General features: G+C 40.0%; 1 protein-coding gene across 1 annotated transcript in view; it reads left to right on the forward strand.

Moving 5' to 3' along the window:
• Positions 1-26,529, forward strand: part of LOC111575341 (protein kinase C-binding protein NELL1) — a 345,892-nt gene that overhangs the window by 50,571 nt on the left and 268,792 nt on the right. The window contains exon 4 of the mRNA XM_055013217.1: positions 15,418-15,588. Within this exon, the coding sequence (XP_054869192.1) occupies positions 15,418-15,588 (171 nt within the window). The remainder of the gene's footprint in view (positions 1-15,417; positions 15,589-26,529) is intronic.

Raw genomic sequence — 26,529 nt, forward strand, 5'->3', positions numbered from 1 at the left:
TAGCTCCAGCGTGATCTGCTCTATTTCTGTCACATTGAATTGAAATACACAAAGAAACTTAACGCAGCTACATAGAAATCCCACCACCAACTAGCGTTTTATTGATGTGTTTGCAAAGCAATCCAGATACATCAGTCCACACATAGGGCCACTTGCACACACTAACGCAAAGGCTCTGCATACATTCAGCCCTGGAGAATCAATCAGGCTTTAGATGGTATCCAGAGTAAAGAGGATACTGCTTCTGAGAGGAAACGTTGCTGCTGAGATAGTAGATGTTTCCGTTTGGCTCAACACATGCAACTGAAGCTATCTAAAAAGCCAGATATCATAATACTGAAGGAGAGGAAATGCTTTCATTCTTGTCATTTGGGTGAACCGACTCATTTACAGATCAAATACAGACTTAATATTTTGACAGTTATTTTTAACACAATAAATCTCCCGTCAGTTAATTGACTTTCAAGGCCTGCGATTTTTCTTCAGATATTTTTGCATTGTCAGGTATTAGAAAAGAGATATTCGGATGCAAATGCGTCCCAGCCGAGCTGTAAGCAGCCTGAAGTTATTTTGAGACGAGCTGTTGTGCGAGTCAGACAGCCACACTGTGAGCGTAATTAAATTTGCTAAGATGGACAGAGCCTTGACTGGGCTTGGTGCAGACCTGTGCTCCATTGTGACCAAGGATTTGTTCTGAACCTCTGAATCCTCTCTGAAGGCCCTATTAGAGCCCTCTGCTGATGCCCATTCTTTCCCATTATAACACAGGCCTCCCATTCAGCCAGCTAACAGACAGCTACTGTAGCTCCACCGCTTGGGCCAAATCCAATCATACATTACTTCTCTTTCCCCTTCTTTACTTCTTCTTTCTTTCAGCACAATCAAACCATCCTGTCTCCTCTCCCACCTACTCTGCCAACTTCACTTTCAAAATATGATAATATCCTCTCCTCCCTCATCTCATCCTGCGCTCTCCTCATCCTCAAAGTGAAAACATCCTTTGAATGCAAGCATTTCTCGGCACTCACAGCAAAAGCAGAAAAACGTTTTTTTTTTTTCTTCTTATGCCCTGCACTGGGGAATGGGGAGGAAGGTTTATTGCTGCTCCACTAGGCTGAATAGAACAAAAGGAGCCTATTTCTGCTTAGACAGCAGTTTTCTGGGCTCTCATTGTCAGCAAGTGGCAGTGGTTCTGTGATGAACTAACTCAAAGCCTGGTCTCCCCACTGCTCTTCCCACCTGAACACTCCAACACCAAAGATGCTCAGCTAGCTCTTCCAGCTGCTCTGTTCATCTGCCCGCCCTTTGTCACTCCACAGGTCTGCGTCTCCCTCCGTGCCTCAGTTCAGAAGTGCTTACAGCTTCTTCTCTTTTAGGAAACACACCGAGGCGGAGAGGGCCTTTGTGGTAAAAGTTTCCAAATGTTGGCTAGCAATGAAGAAGTCAATGCAATAAACATCAGACCCATTGCAGAATTAGTTTTAGTCTTCAGCTAACTGAACAGCAAAATATTCATTCCTACCACTGTCAGCTGTCAAGTCAGCAAAGTTATACTTTTCTAGCCTGACTTGGACTGTTTCTCATTTGTGCATTGCTCATACAAAGTGACTACTGAGTTGCAGAAGTTTAAATACACATTTTCTTTCAAAAAAATCTCCCTGGAAATCAAAAAATTCAAGCAACTGCCTCCATTTTCCATATTATTCATACACAATTGCATACACTGTAGTTGTATTAAAAATGGTAGATCTGTAAAATAAGACTGCACTGGAGTGGATCTTCTCAAAAGTTGCCACAGGTCAGGTGTAAACAAGCAAACTGTGACCTGCACCTATGGAAATAGGAAATTTCTTTGATGTGACGCTGCCTGTATTGACTTCAGATCAAATCATCCCTTTCCTGCTGGAGCAAGTCATGTTTTTGTTCACACCCACCCGGCATCGACTGTTTTCCACACGAGAAGCTGCTAAAGATTTCCTTCCCTCTGGTGGGTTTCAGCATTCTTCCCATAATTAGGTTTGCATGTGGTAATAATCTCAAATGAGTAAATAGTTTTGCAAAATCTGTTGTATATCAAACAGAAGTTTAGAACAAAGTGGAATAGGGCTACTCAGCTATTGCAAAAATCACAATCAAAATTACTAAAGTCAATATTGAGATCATGATTATTTAACAGGTTTGCTTGCTGACTTTGGAAACATCGTGCTTTCACTGAAGCTGTCTTTTCAACACTGGATATCCTTGAACTTTAAATATATTTTACAGAATTTGAAAGAATAGACATAAATGAGATAATCTGCAAGTAATTCTGGACCAAATTCTTCACAAACATGCAGACAGAAGAGGGTAGACCATGCAGGATTACTAAAGCGACAACACAACATCAGTAGGTAAAACTATGCGTCTCACAATGATCTAACATGCTTCACATCATGATGCTGCCACCGCCATGCTTTACGTCATGATGCTGCCACCGCAATGCTTTACGTCATGATGCTGCCACCGCCATGCTTTACGTCATGATGCTGCCACCGCCATGCTTTACGGTGGAAATGGAGTCCTTATGATGATGTGTAGTGTTTGGTGTGCATAATGAGGGGACATTACTCTGGTAGAAAGCTCATGTTCTCTATCAGTAGGCAAACATTCAGACACTTGGTCAAAATTTGGAAATGCATCACTGTAAAGGAAAGCACGAATAATTGTGCAAGACAAAAGGAGAGCATCATTGCAAAACAGAAAACAATGCCATTATCATTTTATCTTGATAATTTTATCTCATTTCAAGTCAGAATCATAAGACAGATAAAAGATAAATCTGATTAGTCGCTCTTCCTTAGTGGGGAACTCTTGAATCTCCGGTATCCTGGCAACTAAAATATTGTCACACTAAACAAGTCTTTTTTGTAGCTTTGTCAGATTCAATGGACTTTATTCTGATAAATCAACACACAACATCTGATTGTAACATACATTTTTAGTAAACATCCTTGAAAAACAGGTGAGGTGGCACATAGATGAGATAAACTGTAACCTTTTTTTTTGATAGATTTGCAGTTTAAAATATAATTTAACAGTTCTTGGCATCATATTTCTTGAAAAAAAAAAAGGATTTGTTTGTTGCTTTGCTGCCACTACTTTCTTCACCCGTGTCTGTTTATCTTATGGTTGTAAGAACAGACGTGCAGATTTTTTTTTTTCAAACTTTGTTTTGCCATCAGATGGGATTTGTGTCTGAGTGTTCGAGAAAGTTGAGGAAAGGAGCTCGCTGGCTTCGATCCTGAACTCCTGATCTCCCCTGTGGAGTGGAGCTGAGGGATGAGCCGCCTCCTCACCTCTGAGACATACCAGCTTCCACACTGAACTCCCTGGATTATTCAAGGAGTACACTCCCTGCCAGTGTTTGCTTCAAGAGAAAGGATGCAATACAGTGCAAATACTGACTAACATTGATTCCTTCTGGCTCTTCTGAATTTTAAAGTTTTTCCTTTCTTGCATGTGTGTGCAAAATGTCCTGGCAAATATATCTAATTCATAAAGGACTAACTGGAAACAGGACTTCAGACTTGATTAGGAATCTTTTTGTACAGAAAGTCAAAGCTGTACTTATTTTTGGTGGTGACAAACCCATAGCTGCCATATGGTGCAACCTTTAAAGGTTGCTATGAACTACAGGTTAGTAAAAGTTTTCACATCCAATAGACAAAGAGGAACATTAGCTCTCAGTCTGAGTTGCATTTGTGTCCACTTTTTGAATATATGTTCAGTATTACCAATGTTTTTAGCTCTGGTTTATTCTTCAGCCCACTCCTGATAAACACAAAATATATACGGTTCTTGGAAATGACTAGTTTTCTTCCATTTGGCTCTGAGCACATAGTTTATTTGTGGTAAATATCTTATTGCTGCTCTGTGTAACTGTATTAATGATAATAGTGAAACCGAACCACAGTAGAAGTGCTATGATCTCAAAAAGGCTAAAACCCTCCATGGAACTTTCATTACACCTAACCATCCCTGATGATATGAAAATGGATTGGAGGAGCTTGAAGAAAGACGCTAAATGTCAACCACTGGTCAGCTGTGATATACAAGAAACACCCACAACGTTTGCTCGGATCCCTCACAGACGGATCATTAAACTGTACACTTATCAAACGCTCTTATGTGCTCAAGATAGTTTCGACACCAACAGTTGGTCTGTTGAGTCGCCGTCCCCGTTTCTGCGAGGCTGCCTTTGAATATAAAAGACGTCATTGGTCAGTGCAGCTCCATGTCTGCCGAGGCAACCTGCAGAGAAGCATCCCTGAAGAGCGTCGAGCCCACAGGAAAGAAGAAATTACTCACACAGCACAGCAGTGGCTCTGCTTGTTCGCTAGCAACAAAAAGACATTCTTAGACTCACCCCCTATCTTACATCCCAGAAACCTCCTCTGTGTTTGTTATGCCCCTGAGACAGCCAGACCTCCTCCACCTGTCCAGCAGTTTTCAGACCCCAGGGACCTTCACTGGCTTTTTGGCTGCCCTCCTTCTCATAAAGGGAAGAAAATACTGTTGGGTGGAAAAACAGCAGAAACCCCTAAAATGTCCTTCAACAGTAAGATGGCTAATACCTCGAACTTTTATTTTTTAAAAGCAGATATTTTAAAAGTCTTTAGGTAGAGCTGCACCCATATATTCGACTATTTGGTTGTGTTTGTGGTGTAGGTATAAAATGTGGATAAAATGCCCAACGAAAGGCATTTTGTCAGCACATTCTTGTACTATATTTATACTTTGTGTGGATACATATATCTCAGCTTGGGTGCCTGACTAGCAGTGAATGTCACGCTTCAGTTCACCTTAGCGGTTAAAGGGAAGACGAAACGCTGAAGACCTCAGGTGTGTGGGAACACCTTAAATTGAGCAGTGACAGGATGACGGCAGCGTGCCAAATATGCAAACTCATCCCCACCCCTGCTCGCCTGTCCCCAAAGCTTCCAACACTAGCTGTGGATTGCTTTTGATTATGAAAATTGTATCCTGGATAGTCTCTCTCTTTTAACCGAAAATTTTCGATAACAAATTGTAAATTAACAGCCTTGTTCTCCCAAAAAATGGCACAGTTTAGGGCTTTTTTTAAGAAGTATTTTTCTTTCATATCATGGCAATGATGTGCTTAGACAAGGAAAAAAAAAGATGAATGTTGAATTGAGAACAGCATAAATGACTAATTAATGAGTTGCATTTTTTCTGTCATTTGAAGCAGTTTCTTTGTATGTCTGTGTGTGGAAAGAAGTTTTCAACCACGGTATTTACTCATAGCATAACAATGAACACAGTTTTAAGATAATCAGTACAATGTCAATCAGTAATTTAACAGAAGCACTGCTGTATGATTTGCTGTTGGGATCGACTGATTATAGGTCGATTATTGAATTCCTTCCACTTATTAGTATAATTTTATTATTTTTTAACTGATTTCATATAAAGTAAATTGGTTTACAAACATATCACTTTTGCTCTGATGCCGCTGCCTCTCTGTCTGATTGGTTATAAAGTCTTTTGATTGAACTAGTATAAATATGAAAAGCACTCAAGGAGCGCAGTATTCTGCCAAGGCTGCTCAGTCATTGTATCATTTCTGATGGATGAAATCTTTAGTAAAAAACTACTTTGTGCTGAGCACAAGCGTGTGTTATGCATCTGTATAATATGTACGGATACCGCATCACGTGACCTAAATATGTAGCAGGTGGCGGGAATTGATGGGACTCGGAAACACCCCCACAATTTAATCAATTTTTCCTTGTGTCATTCCTGACGTATAAGTTCTGTTAAGTCCACAGCGGTGGATTTGTAGTAGGATCACAATCATGTGATCGTCAGCAGGCAGCTGCTGCAGCGTTCATTTCTTGTCATAGTTACAGTGACGCCATGCCGCTATCTGACAATGACACAGAAATCTTTAACAAATCTGTGGATCGAAACTATAAGCCGCATCACTGCCAAAATCTAATCAGGTGGTCCTTGTGTCATGTCAGACCTTCCCTGAAAATTTCATTCAAATCTATTAGTCCATTTTTTTTAGTAATGCTGCTTACAGACAGACAGACAGACAGTAAAATGTATGCTAATTGCCATATAACTTCAACGCATTCCTTTGGGGGAGTAATAGGTATTTCAACAATGCTTTCCAGCTGGAGTTTGAATTTTTACTCAAGATTTTCCTTTTTGCTGCAAATGCCTTCTTTATTACTAATAATTGATTGGTATCTGCCCTGAAAAATCACATCCCTAATAATGTCAGTGATTCCACCTGCTCCGGCCTGTTCATCGACTGTTTTAAACCATCAGCAACACCCTCCTCACCAGGAAGAAGGAGGTGGTCTGCCTCACACAACGCTCCGCCGCTAATAACGTCACTCCAAACTGTGAAAATGAGAATTGATCCCCCCCCCCACATCGCTGTGCTCGGTTGTGAAAGCTGCACCTATCTGCCGTCAACCTCCTATGTGATGAGAACATGTGTTAAAGCCAGAAACTTCCATCAAGGAGAGTCTTGAAGCCTCGCAACCAATCTCGGTCACATTTTCCAGGTCAGCAAGTGAAGGCATCGGCGAGTTTTGCAATCTGGTTTAGCTCCTTCTCCTCCCATTCCACGGACAAGCTCCGGAGTGCTGACCTCCCTATTGAGCAGATAATTGGTTGTCAGCTGCCCTCCATAAAATAGCTGCATGACACTGGAGGTGAAGAAAAAGGACAGGATGATATACAGCCAAGCCAGCATTCTCAGGCAGCCATTCATTTCCAAAACTTTTCTCTTACAGATGATGCCACTGCATTTTGATGAAGACCACTTGTCACCTCAACAGCTTCTTCCCAGAGCTGTCACGGCACTTCTGAGACCCCTCTACAGCCCACAATCTCCATCTCAGGAGACTCGGGCTGCAAACTCTGACACTGTGGCTGTTTATTTATCACCCAGTAGTTTGAATCACAAGCCCTCCTGGTCTCAGAACACTGATATTACCATGAAAAAAATGGGTACAGAGAACCGTGATAGCACCAAATACGACAAGTTGGCCTGGAGACGCACAAAAACGGAGAACAAACTCTCTCATTACCACATTTATGCACAACCCAAAGGGTAAAAACAGCAGTTTGCCAGCTTGTGAATGCTGCAACCAGTAATTTCCTGGAGTCTCTGCAAGCTGCCTGGCACATAACCATAACCACATTGTTGTTCTTCACTGTGGCTTTTGCACGGATTTAAAAAAAGTGACACGTAGCATGTTAATTATTGCGCTTTACTGGTGCGTGTAGCCATATTTTCTTAGTGTTTGACACATCTAGGTTAGCTGTTTCCCTCTGATTCCAGTCTAATCTGAGCTAACCATCTGCTGGCTGTAACATATTTAACAGACAAATGTAAAAATTTGAATCAGTGTTCTCATGTCTGTTTGTATTTAACCGTACGAATATCTGTTTTTCCTTTTCCCAGATATAAAATATGAGTCCATGCAATTGCAAGTGAAGTCTGTCAACTTTTGTTTGTGGTGCCCTCTTTAAGAAAAGTTTGCACATTCAGAAAAAGTTTAAAAGTCAGAAATAATCTTCTCATTACTCGGTGTTTGAGCTGAGTCATAGGTGAGCTGGTGTGCTCGAGCTGTGGGGGAAGTTATAGATGGTGTCGAGGTGCAATTTGCATGTTAATAGCTCTGTGCTTACTAAAGCAGGGAAAGGTGCAGAGTCACATCCAAGCCATTTTAAGGTCGGAAGGGATGATTTACATGGGTAAAATGTCTAAATATGTAATTTTGATTGTGGTTCAATCACTGCTACCAGAGGAACTCAGACGATTCAAATCATGTTTGGTGCAAGATAAAATGTCCTTATACCTCAAGTGCTACTCAGTCACAACGAGGGCCGTGCTGCCTAAAGGCACAAGGTAAATCCATGCAGAGAACATATTTTTAGAGCAGTATACATATAGTCTGCCCACTTCTTGATTTGTACTCTACGGTGTGTCAGGTCACCTTATCCTTGTAGCAAGCGTCAGTGTGCAGAATTAGTGCTTTACGCTGTTGATGTGTCTCCAACACATAATCCTGCACTTGCAGCGGACTACACTGATTCCCATTATGTTGTCATATTAACTGGAGTGTTTTGGTTGACGATGGAAGCTTGTGTCTTTGTGGGATGCAAAAATTCGCAAGTTCTCTCTTGTGATGGAATTATCAAGACTCTACATAAAGTGTAGTATCGACAACAAGGTAGGTTGACTATGTTTTAAGGTTTTGTTGATATTTCTACATTGACAAGGTAGCACAAGACTACTTGTATGTGTTGTGAACCCACAGAGAAATATCACCATGCTCTGCAGTGTCCCTTAGCTCCATAGAGTTTCAATTTATTGTTTGTTTGGTTTTCTGACTTGCTACCTTAATGTCTTGGTTTGGTCTCATTGCTCTCAGCAGTGTTGTTTTTAGCTCCAGCAGTCAGGTGTATTAAGTTCTATAAACCGTGGACATGCCCAGTGCCTGCCCAGACAGATAAAGTTGGCCGATATGGGTAAAAGCATCAGAAGAAAACGATATTTACTGTGGCGTAGCTGTTGGTGGAGACTTAAAACAGACCTGAAAGAAGAGAAAACATTAGATTATCTATCAAGCGGCTGGAAACATAGAAATGGAATGCTCAAGTTTCCTTATAGAGCACTTTTTAGAATTACTAACATCGACCTATGTGCAGAATTTAAAAGTAGACAGACTATCTGCATAAACTGAACAGATAAAATAAATAATAGCTCGCAAGTTGCATTATATTGCAGACTAAAGAAGTGAGTCTTTAGCAGGAAATTTAATGGGGTCAGTGCTGGAACAGATCTGATTTGAAGAGTTAATTGTTCCAAGGCTTACTGACTACAATATAAAATTAGAGATACTGGATTTTTGAAGCAGAACCAGTTATAAGGGCTAAGAAATTACGATATTGATTAGTCTATGTTGGGTGATCTGGGAAGCACCAGGACCCAAGCACCTCTTCTACATGCTTTTTGATATTCTTTAAAAAAAAAAAAACAAAAAAAACTGTAAACACTGGCACAGTTTTGCACCTTATCTTCTCTACCAGCACGATTTGCATAATCTTTCGCACTTTAGTTTCCTTATTTTTCTTGAATGTAACTTGTGAGCTACTGGATAGTCTAAATTTTCCCAAAGGGCTGAATAAAGTATTTATTGATCTACCAGTATGCTTTTCTATATATACATATACACCATTGTTTATCACAAACTGGTTAACATCTTACCATGAGGACATTGCTTGACTCTGCACCATTGTGTGCTGCAAACAGTGCTTCAAGTGTTCTACACATTAGTCAGAGTCGCTCTGCTGGATAACAGTGTGATAACACTATTTCTAAATGATCCCAAGCATCTTTTTCTCCATTATGTCATTTAACATGAACTTTCTGCATTGTAAAAACATATAATCTGCTACCAGTATATCTGCGATAAGCCAGTATAGGCTGACTGATGTATTGGTCAAGCTCTATTAAGTACCACCTTTAGGCTCTGATAAGATGACATAAGTGATCTCGCTTGGACATCTTTGGCAGCATATGGGGACGCTAGCCTGTTTAGAGACTTCTGAACAAATAGTTCAACAATTAAACTTATTCGGAAATAAACCAATGAAGTGAGATTAAAAATAGGAGCAATGCATTTTTGGTTACGGTTGCCAGTTAACAGGTGGTGGACTAGCTGCTAAAGAGAGCGATGGACGTTGAATGGAGTATTTAGGTCATCCTGATCAAAACCTGTCTGTCTGTCTGTCTGTCTGTCTGCCTACCTGCAAAACAAAGTTTTTCTCAGCTCAGATCCTCACTTTTTACCATCTCCCAGCTCATTTATGCACATTTATTTTTTTTCAAGTGTATTTTTTCCTTCAGAAAATAGGCGCCTACACACTCATGTAGTTTTGCTGTCACATCAAATTTAAACACATTCTAATCTAAACAAGTCTCCCTCTACCGCTGCTAGCCAATTTTTTGTCTGCTTTGTTTGATATGCAAACAGAATTTTTTTTCCTGTCTGTGAAAGCTGTGGATGCTCACATTACGAGTCTGTTAGATCCGTGCAGTTGCCATTAGTAAGAAAAAAATAAATAATGCAGCTTTGTACGTTGCTGGTGCTAAAAGGATCAGCAATGAAAAGAAAGCCTTTAAATGGAGACTAGGCTAATTTTTTTTGGTATATTTTACTGAGAAGCACCAAAACAGATATGTCATTTTTAAAGCTGTCAGGCTACACTATTCATAACCAACCGACTGCCTGCCAATAGATTATTCCCCTTCATTAAATATGCTGTAATGCAGGGATACAATAGCTAGCACTAAATACTTCATAAAATAAACGCTCGCTGTGGAGTTAATGCCTTTGATGATTATTTCATGAATCAAATCAGGGTAGCAGTGTTTCTGCTCGTTGGGTGATTTCAGGCCTCTCGAAACCCCGAGGAGGCTTCCATCAGTGGGAGAGGCGAAGCTGGAGAGCTCTCATCCTCGCTTTACATCTCGTTCGATGCAAATGATTCTTCGGCAGCTGACAAGTATCAGCGGCTCCGTCTCCTGCAGCATGATGGAGACGGGCTGTCTGGTCAGTGCCCGGCGCAGCCACAGAGTGATGTATTCATTTAATTTCAGAATGATGACAAGCAGTACAAAGACAAGCCAAGCCGGCCAGTCGTATCCACACAGACCAACGCTACCTTTCTCCTTTTCACACACACTCACACACACACACACGCACGCACACACACACACACACACACACACACACTCTGTTCCAAGTGTGCAAATGCAATTTAATGTTGTAGAAAAACATTTCCCTGTGATGCCTGTTAATTTACTGTGTGATAATTGTTTTAGTATTAACATGGCCCGCTGTGTGGGGGGCTGATGGGCCGTCATTAGCTCTGTGGAAAGCTCTGAGCCGAGCCAAACCCGATCACAACATGCACTGATCAACGCCCCCCTCTTTTCTTTTTGTTTGACTTTTCTTCTTCTTTTCTTTGTTGCAGCAATTAATTTGCTCATCGTCATTCTTGGTGTACAGGGATGCAGCAGTATGAAAAATGCATTTTTATTGAAATGTATCTACAGGCAGCTGGTAACATTCAGTCATTCAACGATTAATGATGGATTATTTGTGCACAACGTTGTCTTTCCAAGGCTTATGCAAAGAAATACATGTGCAAGTCTTGTTTCAGTATTCCAACAAAATGTGCAAAGATCAAATGTGGATATATGATCTGAGTTTTTATCATTGCATGAAGCGTTTTCATATTCCATACATCACCTTTCACATTTAAATATCTGAAAATCATATCTGCCATGATCTTGTGAAATTTTTGCATGTATAATTTATCCTCATTTCATGGTAAATGTGGTCTAAAATCACAATGTACCATTTTTTGAAATGAAATTAAAAAATCTTTTGTAGCTATAGTGTAGGGCTTGGCTAGAACTTTCTGTAAGTAATGTATCTCTTAGTTTGAACCTCACCAATATAAATTAAGCTAAGCTAATTCCTGAAGAGCTAACATTTTGTCAAGGTACATTGTCACTGTATCTTAGGTTTTATAAAAATAATAAAACCCGAAGTGCAAATTTAGAAGTTAAAGTTGCTAAAAAAAATGTTATAAAAAATGTAATTTTAATGACCTGTTTTTAACAAAGACCAGAAAAAAGGGTTTAATTTGAATTTAATCCTGCTTACCAAGGTATGCAACTGATAATTTAGATGTTAACACATGAATAAATAACAATATAATCTTGCCTTGAAAGCAAGCGAAACCAGGGCGAAGTTGCCACGCTGCACTGAGGTTTGACTGGATGTCTCTGGACAGGAACCAACCTCCATGCCCTTCAGCCCTCAGCGCAGGCCGCTGGGAGTGCATCGCTGAGGTGGAGGTGATGGAGGACACAGCTTTGGGGTGTTTTAAGACAATGCAGCCTTCTCGCAATGGCAGTTAGTTGTCCCCACTGATCTCAGTCTCCACCAGGGGAGGTCTGAGGGCGTAAATGGGGTAGCAAGATTCCCATATCCACTACAGAACCTTGGGAGACCTGCACTGAAACAATGGGGAGAGCAATGAAGGGCGATGGGGCTCTATTATCAAGCCATATTTTACTTACTCATACTTTTTATGAGCCATGAAGGTGGCATGCTTTTGGTTTGTTCAATCAGCCAGGGCCAATAAATATGTAGTTCCTATTGGTATTAATAATCTTGGACCATAATAATCATGGTCTAAAGTCAAGTCTATAAAGAAGTCTGACATAACAAGATATGCAATGTTGAACAAGACTCAAACAAATGTCCTTGTTAAACAAACTTATAGTAAAGAGAAAACAAAGGCAAACATCCAGATTTAATGCTGTAAATATCCTTCAGTTCATAGACCATATTTCTCATTCAACTTTGACCCACTGTGCTTACTGTAGTTACAGTATGTGTGTCGTTCTCTCCTGCTGCTTTGTTTGTCTTATGAGCACCTCTCGGTGTAATCATTTTCCAAACAGGAAGATGGATAATTCTGCTTCCCCCAGCCTCGATTGATATTCTGCGGAGTGGGTCCGCACTCCCTTTTCATAAATATGCATGAGAGCTGTTGAGCTTTGGAACTGAATGGGCTTGATCCCAGTGTGAAAGTCTGTGTTTTTTGTGCTTGAATATATCGGTGTAGGTGATGTTCCGGCCTGCGTTTGGGTTTATGCATTAGAGTGCCGTGTTGGCCAGATGTGGTGTGTTTTAGGTGCGTGAGAGTCGATGCGCTCAGGGGCCAGAGGTTCCAGTGTTGGGGTCATTTGCAGCCGCAGGGACGCTGAAATGTCATGACTGGTTGCCTGCGGCTCTCGGGCTGCTGCTGCTGTCTGTGGCCAGCTGACTCTTAATTTAGCGTGGCTGATGAGGGAGGAGAGTCGAGCACACATGGTGTCGAGTAGAGCTACAAGTCGAACGCCTGCAGTCGCATCACAAAGTGGGGATAGCAGGTGAAACTGACATAGAAACATCTTTCTGCTTCTTTGGTTTGACAAACTTTTTATTTATCAGCTGTTTGCTGAAGCATCAAATCACTGTTTGTCATATTTACATACATTCCTGCTGTCTATTGGGTAATGCAGTAGCAGTATGAGCGTTTAGCTGTTAGGGTGCCTTTGTCAAAGTAAAGAATCAACAAATCATTTCAGTTTGCTAATATGACTCTGGTTTCTCCCAGAGAGTTAGAGAGATCACCTACAAGACTGAATAACATTCACTTTTTATAGTTTTAAACTAATTTTAATTGGCAGTATACATACTTTTGCAGGGACGGTGATATTTGTCTGTGCATAGGCTCTGATCACTTTTCAAGATGTGTGATAATTGTTGGATGTTTTGTCCCCAGCAACACTCCATGATGAGAGAAAACAAACTTGTGAATATGAAATAACTTTAGTGACCTCTTGATCACTCCTCTAAGACAGCTGCGAGTCCAAAATGTCAGCTTCTTCACACAAAATGTCAGATTCTAATTGAGACCCCCATTTTATCTGGCCTTTCCACTAGAATATGAACCATTACTGCCACTTCTCATTACTCTTTGACTATTCCGTTGGTGCCAGCGTCAGGTCACGATGTCAGCTCTATATCTTTATTAATTTGCGGAGACTTTTCTGCTGATTCTGGAGTGAAAAAAGTATTTTAAATCTTTGTCTATAAAAAATAATTTATAAAATAATTTACAAATCTGCTTTGAACATTGTAACATGTAATGTGCTCCCTTTGCAAAGTGCTTATTTTTTAAATTTTTAAAAAAATTTTTATTATCCCTTATTAATCCCACGAGGGGAAATTCTGATTTTCGCATGTTTCCCCAATTGGGGGAGTCAGAGCAACGGGTCAGCCGTGGTACAGCGCCCCTGGAGCAGGAAGGGTTAAGGGCCTTGCTCAAGGGCCTAACAGTGGCTGCATTGGGGTTTGAACCTCTGACCTTCTGATCAGTAGTCCAGAGACTTAACCGTTGCGCCACCACTGCCCCTAAAGGCCAGTGGTGGGTCTTGAACCTGCGACCTTCCACTTGGTAGTCTGTCTTCTTATCCCCTGAGTTACTCGCTCGCTACTCGCTTATAAACCTCTGTTTACCCTTCTGAACAATTAGGGGAGAAATCCTATCTGGGACCTCAGTCTGAGCTGATATTTGGCAACAATTATCTGATAATGTCAAGAGTTTACAGATCCAGTCTTTGTCCTCCTGAACTGCTTGCAGAAATATCAAATATATTTGAAGTTTCCAAGTTAAAATCTGAAAGATTATCATTAGCATGTTAGTGCCCAGAGCAGCACTGTTACCAAGCAATACCAAGATGCTTTTTAAATATACACTCACTGACCTCTTTATATGGTACACATTGCTAGTAAAAGGTTGGACCCCCTTTTGCCTTCAGAACTGCCTTTATTCTTTGTGGTATACTTTCAACAACTTGTTGGAAACATTCCTCAGAGATTTTGGTCCATATTGACCTGATAGCATCACGCACTTGCTGCAGATTTGTTGGCTGCACATCCTTGATGCCAATCTCCAATTCTACCACATCCCAAAGGTTCTATTGGATTGAGATCTGGTGACTGTGGAGACCATTGGAGTACAGTGAACTCATTGTCATGTTCAAGAAACCAGTTTGAGATGATTTGAGCTTTGTGACATGGTGCATTATCCTGCTGGGAGGAGCCATCAGAAGATGGGTCCACTGTGGTCATAAAGGGATGGACTTGATTAGCAACAATACTCAGGTTGGCTGTGGAGTTTAAACCACGCTCGGTTGGGACTAAGGGGCCTAAAGTGTGCCAAGAAAATATCCCACACACCATTACACCACTCCCACCAGCAGCCGAAACGGTTGACACAAGGCAGAGTGGATTCATGCTTTCATGTAGTTTACGCCAAATTCTGAACGTTGCAGCTGAAACGGAGACTCATCAGACCAGGAAACATTTTTCCAATCTTCTATTGTCAAATTTTGGTGAGCCTGTGCAAATTGTAGAATCAGTTTCCTGTTCTTAGCTGACAGGACCCGGTGTGGTCTTACCTCCAGTTCTCACTGTTGACCACAACTTCCCAACTACTTTCCCCTCATTGTTTCGCCATGCGCTTCATCTTTTTTCTCACTGCAAAGTTTAATTAGCGTTACAGCAAGTTGTTGTACCAGAGGATCCATTTTGTTGAGATCATGTCAGATGGTGCACTGCTCCCTTTGGCACGTTAACTCAGTAATATTCTGTTGTACTTCTGTGACATTTCATGTAGGATTGTTAAACTCCTGCAGTGACTCAACACCTTGTCCAGGAACCGAAGTATCTCTGACCTCTGACCTCTTGTGTTCCTCTGCAGCTACTTTGAGCTGGAGAGCAGCGGGGTGAGAGAGGAGATCCGTTACCACTACCGCTTCAAAGGCAAGCCACGCTCCGAGTCCTTCCCCTACCGCCTCGCCGACGGCCAGTGGCACAAGATCGCCCTGACCATCAGCGCCTCCCACCTACTGCTGCACGTCGACTGTAACAGGTAACTCACACTCACACACACACACACACACACACTCCAAAGCACCTCCTGAAACACCTTGATAGATCTGTCACAAGTGGCTGCGCCGATTCATTTTTGCCGTGCTCCTTTGAAGTGACACGTCTAATGAGGTGTCTGTGTTTATCAGGGTAAATATTTGTTGGGTACTGTCTCAGTGTGGCTGACAGGCTGTTAACAGTGCCGACAATGCAGCATTCAAGGACGAATTAACACGCAGCGAGAGCAGGGCTGTATCTTTACATAACATCCCGCATCTCGGCTGTATATAGAAAGTGTCTTTGGCTCCCACTGTTCCTTAATGAAGTGGAAGGTAGCAATGATATAATCGCTTCATCGATTGGCTGGTGAAGACTCTTTTCTAAAGGAGCACTCAGTCAGAGCTGATCCATAAACATGCACTTCAGCTGTGACAATCTTTCTCCATCCCCACGTTCCCCCCGGAGAGCCAGGAAGTCATCACTTGTCCTTTCCTTAATGCAGCTGCTAGACAGACACACTGGGAGCAAGCGATGTGAATTTCAGCAGAGGCATCGCTCTGTCACCTCTCGTGGATGAAAAGTTGTATGATGCACGGGAGGATTTGCCCAGTTATATTGATTCTTCCCAACGCTGCATTATACCCATCAGGCCGGTGGTTTGTCGATTAATTATCGCCGCAGTGGCTGTCTGTCAGATGAGGCTGTAGTGAAGATAAAAGAGGGCTGGCATCAGAGTGTTATTAGGGAGAAAAGATCAAAACATAATTGGATAAAATTGAAATCAAAACTTTTTGCCTGTACAGTCCTTGGAGGAGAGCCAGAGTAATTAAGAGCTGGTGAGATTGAGTAAGTTGGTTTAGTGCCGTTTGTCACCTGAATCTTTCTTAATCTTAGCTTTAAGGATGTTTTTATTGAGTCGAAACCATTGTCTCTCCCATTCCTATCTTGTTTGCGTAGTACATCTCTGTCATGCTAGCTACAGACCTCATTCTGCTGTTTTAACTTTTTTATTTGTCTCCTTTATCTTGTTTTTATCTCCAGTTTTATAATTTTATTTCTTTGTGTCTGAATTATTGGTGTTTTTTCATGCAGCTAACAAAACCATTGTTGGAATCCTTTAGCATCAAGGCTCAGTAATGAGCATATTATTCCTTGGGCCAGTCGGAAAAATCAATGCCACCTCAGGTAAATAAATCTGTGTGGTACCAAATTGATATTAGGGTTGATCTAAGCAGATTAATGTGTGAGGGTCTTTCTAGAATGTTAACTTCATCATCTTTTTCCCCAAAGATGCCCATTTCACACATTAGCAACCTTCGTGCAAAACAGTGAGGGTAAACTAATCCGTTGAAGAATATTTCATTGTTGTTTAGAGCAAACTAAACGCATTTTTCTTTATTTCAGGTTGCACTGCACTCATTTTCAGCCTAAATTTTACCGAATTTAAGTTTTATTTTTAGCTGGTTTGATAGAATTGCACTATGAAGCCATGCAAGTTTTCTTCAGAGTTGTCATTACTGCTGCTGCTGCTTTATTAGTAGTACATTATTAGGATTGCTTAGTTACATGATGTGTGCATGCAAAAAAAAAAAAAAGTCCTCAAGGCAAACACAAATCATTCACTATTGTGACAATAACTGCAACCCAGTATCGCTAAGAGACGTGGAAACCACTGCTCAGGGCTGCAGAAATCAGACAACAGTCTCCAATTCTTGCTGTTGCAAAGGATATCGAAAAAAGGTAAAAAAAAAAAAGTGTCATTTGTAATGCTGTTACCAGTGTTGTAGCTTTTTCCTCACAAAGAAGAGTCTTGCTTGTCTCTTCACAAAAGAAGCTGTGACTAAACCAGCAAAGCAGAGTTCTAGAAGGTCGTTTCGAGAAGCGCCAAGTACCTCAAAAGTGTTGTATTTTCTGCAGCACATTGAGCAAATAGCTAAAAGGACAGAAGATAAGAGAATCGAGTGTGTTAACGTGTGCAAATAAGACAGATGTGGACTCCAAAGAGGGAGAATGAACATGTATTTAGAACTGTTGTGTTTAATATGTTATTAGTACTTAAAAGAATTTAGCACAGCAGGTAAAGAATAGCGATGAGTGGACTAACATCCTGAAAGACGCGTTGTTGTGAATTCCTCTGTGGATTGTGAATGTACACAGTTACTATTTATGCTCGTGGCCGACGATTTATAATAATTATGGATAATAATTATGTTTTCTCTGGCACCGTGTCAACATTTAATTTAATCCCTTAATTGATTCTTTATTCATTCATTATTGCCTGTGCAGAAGTCACAGATGAAGTAAGCTTTGTCCACCATATATAAACTATTTTTCTGGTCAGTAATGTTCTGTTCTCACCTCCTACCTTGAAAAAGTTGGTGTGTAAGGTTAACTAGGGCTGCACTTTTGAAAGATTTTCAGCTAACTGATGGTCTATGAACTGATCATATGGAACACTGTGTTTTGTCTGGGAAAAAAGCTAAAATTGTGTTATTTCATCAAAATCATTTAATTCTATATGTCTTTTTTTCCAAAATTAATGGTTTGCAATGAACAGATTCTGTACAAAACAATTGATTCTGCTCTCCTTAATGCAGCCATGAAGCCATTATTGAGTGATCTGTGATGAAAATTCAGGGACTATTTGACTGAACTGCGAACATATTGAAAGTGTACGTAGTAAAATATCTGTAGTCTGTCGAGACATTGTTACTTTTCCATTGTTGGTAAAAAGGTTTCTCATGTTGATTCCAGGTTTTTTTTTTTTTTATAGAAATGAAAAATTAAAGAAATTCAGTTCCAGTCTTCTTCTTTTTCTATAATTTATGACATTATAACCGCATTGTGTATGGGCAAACATTGTTGAGTTCAATCTACTGGGAGCAGGACTATAAATAATGTGACAGGAGCAAAAAAAGCTCTAAAACCGCTCGGAGTTCAGAGGGTTAATGTTCCCTTTCTCCCGAACAAAGGAGCTGAGCATTACTTAGTAACTCTGTGCTCTCTGGCAGCAGCTTTTTATCCATCAATACAGATTATCTTTCTGGAAAACTCAACAAGCGTCAAAGCAGCCGAGATACGAATCACCACTTCAGGATGAAAGCAGGATGCAGAGATTTGTGAGTCGGGCTCTTAGCCTTGAGTTGAAGTGACAGGCTTTGTATCCAGGCAACCATATGCACAAGTCGTCAAGAGATCGCACCAGTTCAAGTAAATCTGCGGGGAGGATTGTGATTCAGATTATGAATCTGTGCTGAGGACTGTCCTATGATCTTTTAGCTTTGATCGGTCACCATAGTTAAAATATCAGCAGCTAAATAGAAACTCCTCCCCAAAGTCCATTATTATAGAAATCAGTAAGAAGAAAAATCCATAATCTCCAAATCTTTCCTAAATGGCTTCAGAAATAATAAAATGTCACCCGTGGGTATCTTCTTTGCACCAGTCCGAGGGTGAGTCGAGGTTTTAGGGATATTAGACCTATAGGCCTAATAATAATCCATATGAAATATGAACCTGAGGTAATATAATGTTACCTGCAGGGATAAACTTTATGGCCCAGGCTGTTGTTTTTATGGGGCCCTATATCTTGTTATTAGACTTTATTCTACTTTCCGTTGTGGAACACTTTGTGCTCTGGACCAGGAAAGTGCTACGGCAAACAAAAAAGTTTTCTTCCTGCCGATTAAAATATTGAAATCGGTACATAATACTTAGTGTTTCTGTTCTGATGTTCTCTAAATTTATGTATCTACTGATACTGCATCTTCTAGTAATACAATCCTATGCAACTAAACTGCTTTGTCATTTATATTTGAAAGAAACACAGTTTTGTTTTTAAATGACATTGTAAAGGTTTGGCAAAATATCATCAAATCAAAATATACTTTATTAAACCCGAAGGAAATTGTGATATCCAGCAGCGCATTGCACTACAAATATACAATAAGGCACAGTGAGGTATAAAAACAATATAAAATATAATAAAAAAATAATATAAAGATAGGACAGTTTGATAAATAAAGTCCAAGTCCACAATCCCTACCAGGGATTACATGACTTGAAGAGCTGGATGGCTCTGAGGACGAAGGACTTCCTGAGTCGGTCTGTGGAGCATTTCAGCGACCGTAACCTGCCACTGAACATAGAATAGAATAGAATATCCTTTCTCGTCCCACAATGGGAAATTTGCAATGTCACAGCAGCAAAGTGACAGTAAGAAAAATCAAGAAAATACATCTATAAATTAAAGACATCAAATGTGTATACTATATATACACCATATAAATAAGAAAAAAAATACAAGCATACTAACAACACTAACAACATGCTGTATAGGGGAGGGTTGGGGTTATCCATGATGCACAGCATCTTGTTCAGAGAATGGCGTTCAGCTACCTTGACCACGTAGTCCAGCTCCCTCCCCACAACTTTGCTAGCTTTGTTGACCAGCTTGTCAAGTCTGTTCCTGTCCCTGGCCTTCACATTCCCTTTCATGCTTTGGTTGATGCTTTCACAATGACAGCTATATGCTATAAGCTTGGTTGAGTATAGACACCAAAACCACTTGGTTAAGTTTAGGAAAATAGCACAGTTTACTATAAAACATAAGCCTTTTACAACATGTTTGAAACTTTTGCTCCTTTTTCTGGGTTTTGTCTTGGAAAACTGCAGTAGCTGTTACCTTACAAAACACAAAGACACTGCTGGGTTGTTGGTAAAAACAGAGTTTATCCAGATTCTCTGAGGGTGAGCACTCATGTAACAGTGTTTATAGTGAGCAGAGGATTTCTTTTTATGGGTTGCTATACATAGTTTCGTAAGTTTGAGCTAATGGTCAGGTTTCCACCATGTAAGAAATACTGACTCCAACTTTCCAAAGACATAACGCCTACTAGAGAAGAAAATGAACACTACCGTTCAAAAGTTTGGGCTCACCCAGGCAATTTCATGTTTTCTATGGAAACTCACACTTTTATTCATGTGCTAACATAATTGCACAAGGGTTTTCTAATCATCAATTAGCCTTCAACACAACTAGTTAATACAATGTACCAATAGAACACAGGAGTGATGGTTGATGGAAATGTTCCTCTGTACCCCTATGGAGATATCCCATTAAAAATCAGCTGTTTCCAGCTAGAATAGTCATTTACCACATTAACAATGTCTATACTGGATTTGTGATTAATTTAATGTTATCTTCAATGAAAAAGGGGCTTTTCTTTCAAAAATGTCTAAGTGACCCCAAACTTTTGGAACGTATTGTGGTTTTGTAAGTTTAAGGTAATGGTCAGGTTTCCATACCATGTAAGAAATGCTGAGTCCAATTTTCCAAAGACATACAGCTTAAAGCATAAAGCCTAGAGATGAAAAAAGATGAGTCTGACTCCATATTCTAAGAACTTTATGTAAACAGCACATAAACATGCTGAGCTTGTTGACAATCTCACCACTGACATGAAACAGTTAACCCAGAAACCAGGCTGAACAAATAGATAATTAATTTATAAATAAATGATGACTAAAAGCTTAGTTTGTTTTCATAGTTCTGATGGTTGCCTGTGATGTGGCTGAAAATATGTTTCATTTAGCAGATGCTTTTATCCTGAGCGAAGTACATGTGAGGGTAGATACAACACAAACAAGGATCTAGTCAGGAGAAAACAACCTGTTTTAGCGCCATAAAACATAGATCTGGAGGTCTTCATGCTAGAGCTGATCAGTTGGTCATCAAGGTGAGAGTGTCAGCATGCTCACCAAACATTTCCCATCATGCACCTGGTAAAATGGAAATGTCCAGCACCGTCACCTCTGCTCCTATGTTTGTCTATCTGCATTTACACTGCTGGCATATTAAATTGTCTTCAAAACAGCAATCACAGCTCATGATTTCATCTGAGAAACACTTTTTTTGCCCAATGTGATGCTATAACGAGGGCATTTTTCTTTTAATTTATTTACCCCCAGTCACTGTGATTGTCAGCATCGACTCATCTCAAAATTCACGTTCAAGCCCTGCGGCCTCTCTGCAAAACTGTGTTTGGTCAAAAATGGCTCAAGTTCGAGCTAAAAGAAGCTGCAGCTAAAATGTTAATATGACCCTGCCCACATAGCATTTGGCTTTTCACTACAAGGGCAGTGACCTCCGCGTGTTCGGCTCGAATCATTTAAAATCACTGGCGCTGGGTATTAACAGGAAACCAAGAAGTTGATGTGCAGTGAATATAATATAAAAAAAAGTCTAGTTTGGATAGCCTAAAGAGCTGAAATGAAAACCCATTAAACCAAGCTGCTGTATATCTACTTTCATTTGATAACTGACTTTGCAGTAGAATAGAGTATATTTTTCATCATTAACTCTCCAGCAATAAAACTTGTAATTTAATGCTTTTGTATAGCGGATAAACACTGCAGTGAGTTGAATATGTTCACAATTACCAATCAGAGTTTCCCTGTCCTCATATAAACTATCATAAACATAAACTGACAGTAGTTGATCTATAGGCTGGATTTAAATGAGCTGCAGAGAAAGACAGTTGCTAGATTTGATTTGCACTCTTAGTACACACAAAGCTATTTTTCAAGTCTTTCTTTTGTGGAGTGTTAATGAAGTCATTCCACTCAAATTAATTAGACGTTCAATCGTATTTTTTTCCTCCCCTAGATGTTCTGTCACACTACAGCACCCAAGTAAATGTGACTTTGCAAAAACTTTTGTGCAACAAAGAAAGGAGGGAAATAGAAAATTCATATCCCTGCTCACCACATACTCTCTCTTCTCCTGAGCGTTCAGAGTGTTTCTCTATTCAAAGCAAATTGTCGGACCCATTAGCCTTGAAATTTTAAGTGGCTTAATTTCTGCTCTAAACCACACTTTATTGATTTCACGCCTCATTAAATGGTTTTAAGCGTCTATAAATTTGAGAGAGTGCAGTTTATCTTCGCATCTTCAGGTGGACTTTTACCTCGTGAGTTGCTTTATTGAGGCCGGTTTCACACCCAAACCGTGGCTCTGCACAGAATGCAGTCGGGCCCTCGAGGCTTATATTTAACTGCACCGTAAATGAGGCCGATGGTTGCAATGCAACGGCTCACAAAACTCAGCCAGTCAATAGTTATAATATGGAAGGTGTTGTCTGACATTTTGGGAAATCTGCTGATTCGCTGTCTTGTCAAAAGTCAGATGAGGAGATCAATAGTAATCTCATGTCTGTGCGTTCAGTATGAAGCTGCAGGTGGGAGATTGTTAGCTTAGCATAAAGGCTGGAAATGGTTCAGCAATTAGGCTGAAAACTTCAGGTTTAAAGATTTAAAAACAAAGTGTGATGTGTGACTATTACGTGTCAGATTTAGCCAATTTAGCTAGAGCTGACTCTGTAAAAAGGCAACTGCTTGCTCATATTTTTAGCCATAAAAAATGTATAATATTGCTGATAAAATGTAGAAATTGTCTTTCTTCTTGAGCACCAAAAAGGCAGCTCTGTGAAAAACCAAGAGCAGCAACATTTTGCAGAAAGTAGGGTGCATCTCAGAAGTCTGTAAAAGGAACATCTGTGCCCATTCAACATGTTGGCAAAATGAAAAATAATGGTGGAAACTGCTGATTAAAAAAATATCTGGTGTGCCTTGAATTGTAAGCTCATTTGGGCCAGTTCTGTTTGTTTTTGCCAGCTGCTGCGATACCGTCTGGCAAATGTTTCAGAAATGGAAAACAAAATGAAAACATGTGTTGGGTGTCAGCAGGGGCGCCCAAAGAAACCTGCAAAGCAAAATAAGAAACCGCACCAGAATGTAATACAACTACGAGGCAGATTTTGCTTAACACACAGAAATGAAACGCTTTTTTTCCAAGTGCAAAAACGCACAATCCTATCCTCTGGCCACACGTGTGTCTTCTTTGGAGGTTGCCGAAGGGCATTCTGGGAAATTAATACACACACGTTGCAGTGTCACATTTCATTCTCCTGCTTTCCCACCTGCGAATAGCTCTAAAATAATAATTCCAGGCACGGTAATGAATTCAGACACTGTTTAAATGTCTTTGACCCACATTGCTCATCATCATTATTAAATGAATGGAATGCTCCCTTAATCCCCTATGTACATTTTAGATGTTGCACCAGTCGGGAAAAGATAATTTCTCATCAGTGCTCTTTTCTTCAGAGACTGCTGTCCATTTGGAAAGTCTGACAGATGTTTATGTAGAGTTTTTTTTTTCTGTTTTGTCAGAAAAACGTGAATTAACAGTAAATGAATGAGCAGCTATTTTTGCTTCTACACTCCTTTGAAGTCATTGTAGTTAATTATACAGTGTAATAATTGCAACTGTCCTAATTAGTAGTAGCTACTGAAACAGCAACAGGGCGTCTCAGATTTGTTGCTGCATGTGAAACACAAGAAACAACAACATTATCCTCTATTTGACTGACTTGATCCATTTGGATATCCCTGCCATACCTGTCTGTGTCTTTGACACTGTTTGTTACAAGAAGCAAATCCTCTGGCTTTCTGCAGGGCAACAGCTTCAATTTGTACCTGTCATCTTGTTTGACTGCACTGCGTAAGTCTCTGTCTGCGAGGGAAGAACTCCTGCCTTGGGTTAGGATTTGGGCTTAATCTGAAGGTCGATCTAGAAACATGGAAATTTTGCTGCTCCTGTTTGCTCTGCTGTCCTTGTCCGAGATCGATCCTAAAGGGAACATGACGGCGGTAAAAACGTGTGTGCTGAGTATGCATGGTGTTGCCTTTGACTGGGATGAGGCCTGTCATTGAACATCAGAGCTATGGAAATAGAAAATGTACTCCTTGATAAAGAGGAAAAAAGTTTGAAGCAATTATTATCATATGACACAAAAATAAGGGTTAATTTTCAAGATTGTGTAAATGATATCATCTGTTGATGATTACCCAAATCTTAATAATCACTAGACGATAATGGCAGAAACTCTAAAAAAAAAAGACAATTTTTAGCATAATAACAAAAACCTCGATGTCAGTTAACTGTGGCGTAATAATTAGCATGTGATAGCTGAATGGCTACATGTCTTGCAGTGTGTCAGACCTTTCCCTGCTGTCTCACACTGTTAATTGTCAGGTGAAGTTAATTATCAAAAACCTCGTAAATAGGTGCAACACTCTTCATTAGCACATGGAGTTTGCAATAGATGTTAAAATGTTTAATTTTCTTGAGCGTTCCCATTAGTTAAACCCCTGAAGACTCACTACTGTTTTAAAGGGGCATATTTAGAAATATTTCCAGATGTATGAAGTCTTTGCCTCTTTCTCCACCCAGCTCTCAGCTACTTACAATTTACAATTTCATTTAGCAGACGCTTTTATACAAAGCGACGTACACTACCATTCAAAGTTTGGGGAAACTTAGAAATGTCCTAATTTTTTTTTAAATAAATGCAGTTTTTTTTCAATGAAGATAACATTAAATTGATCAGAAATCCAGTGTAGACATTGTTAATGTGGTAAATGACTATTGTAGCTGGAAACAGCTGATTTTTAATGGAATATCTCCATAGAGGTACAGAGGAACATTTCCAGCAACCATCACTCCTGTGTTCTAATGCTACATTGTGTTAGCTAATGGTGTTGAAAGGCTCATTGATGATTAGAAAACCCTTGTGCAGTTATGTTAGCACATGGAGAAAAGTGTGAGTTTTCATGTCTGGGTAACCCCAAACTTTTGAGTGGTAGTGTATATCTGAGAGTTGATACAACGCAAGCAAGGATCCAGTCAGGAGAAAACAACCTGGATAAGAGCCATAAAACAAGTTCAAGTGTGAACTTGCTGCACCTTGAACACACCAGCTCATCCACAGCTCAGCTTAAACACTGTACGACTTAATACTGGAGTAATTCAGGCATTTATGTCGGAACTGGAAATAGATTCTGAAGGCGAATAGGGCAGAAAATCTCATGCTACAGGTTGACAGGATTGGTTCCTAAGGTTTGTTTTGGTTGTCTCAAACTCTGTTTTTGTCACTGAAATTAGTGGAAATGCTCAGCCATGACTCATTATTTTGCTGATTAGGTGTCTGTTAGTGTGTAAATAACACCATATTGACAGTCCAGCATGCTAAGAAAACAATGGATTTTCACATTTATGGCCGTGTTACCTTAAATGTTTATTCCTGAACTTTGAAGCACTGTAGCCACTACTTTCTGCGAAAACAGATATTAGATAATAACAACTTACAGCAGCAATTTTCTTCAGAAAGTGGCATTGGTAGTTTACCTTTATTTTCTCACTATTATGACTGTCAACTGCTTACATGCATAGAAAAGATGAAATGAGTGTAGAAGCTGAAGGATGTCAGGTTATACCGTTCTGTTACACTTTGAGTCCCAAGGCCGATTATGTAACCGGAGCAGGAGTTAAGGCTAAACGTTTTTTTAAATTCTCTGACTTATTATTTTTGATTTGTTCTGTCAAGTGAATTTCATTTATATAGCTCAATGTCACATCTCACAAATATTCCGAAAAAGGCTTCAAAATCTGCGCAGCTTTCAAAACCCTCCATCCTTATTCAGTTAAATGAACATGATGCTGGCCTGCCACACCGCAGAGATTCAGATATAGGCTCCCTGCTACACATCTTATTATCCCAGCCATTAAGTTATGCAAGAGAAGCCTCCACTCCGTCCTATTAACAACAAAATAAATCCACCGCTTCCTCCATTCCATCATGTACACGATTTTCCACTTAGTGTGTTCTGGCTGGTTCAAGTGGAGCTTTGGGAAATCTGCAGCACACTCTGAATGAAACCCCCATGAAGCCGTGTTTGAGTTCAGTTAATGAACTTCCTCCAGTTGGAGTTGTTACAGAACCAAAGGAGTCAAGTCAAGATTAACTGATTGTTATAGTTTAGTGGGATCTGGAGTGCTTCGTGAAATGTTGCATCAAAAAACTAGCAGCAGATTTCCCTT

Source organism: Amphiprion ocellaris, chromosome 1 (genome assembly GCF_022539595.1).
Source record: "Amphiprion ocellaris isolate individual 3 ecotype Okinawa chromosome 1, ASM2253959v1, whole genome shotgun sequence".
NCBI classification, from domain to species: Eukaryota; Metazoa; Chordata; class Actinopteri; family Pomacentridae; genus Amphiprion; species Amphiprion ocellaris.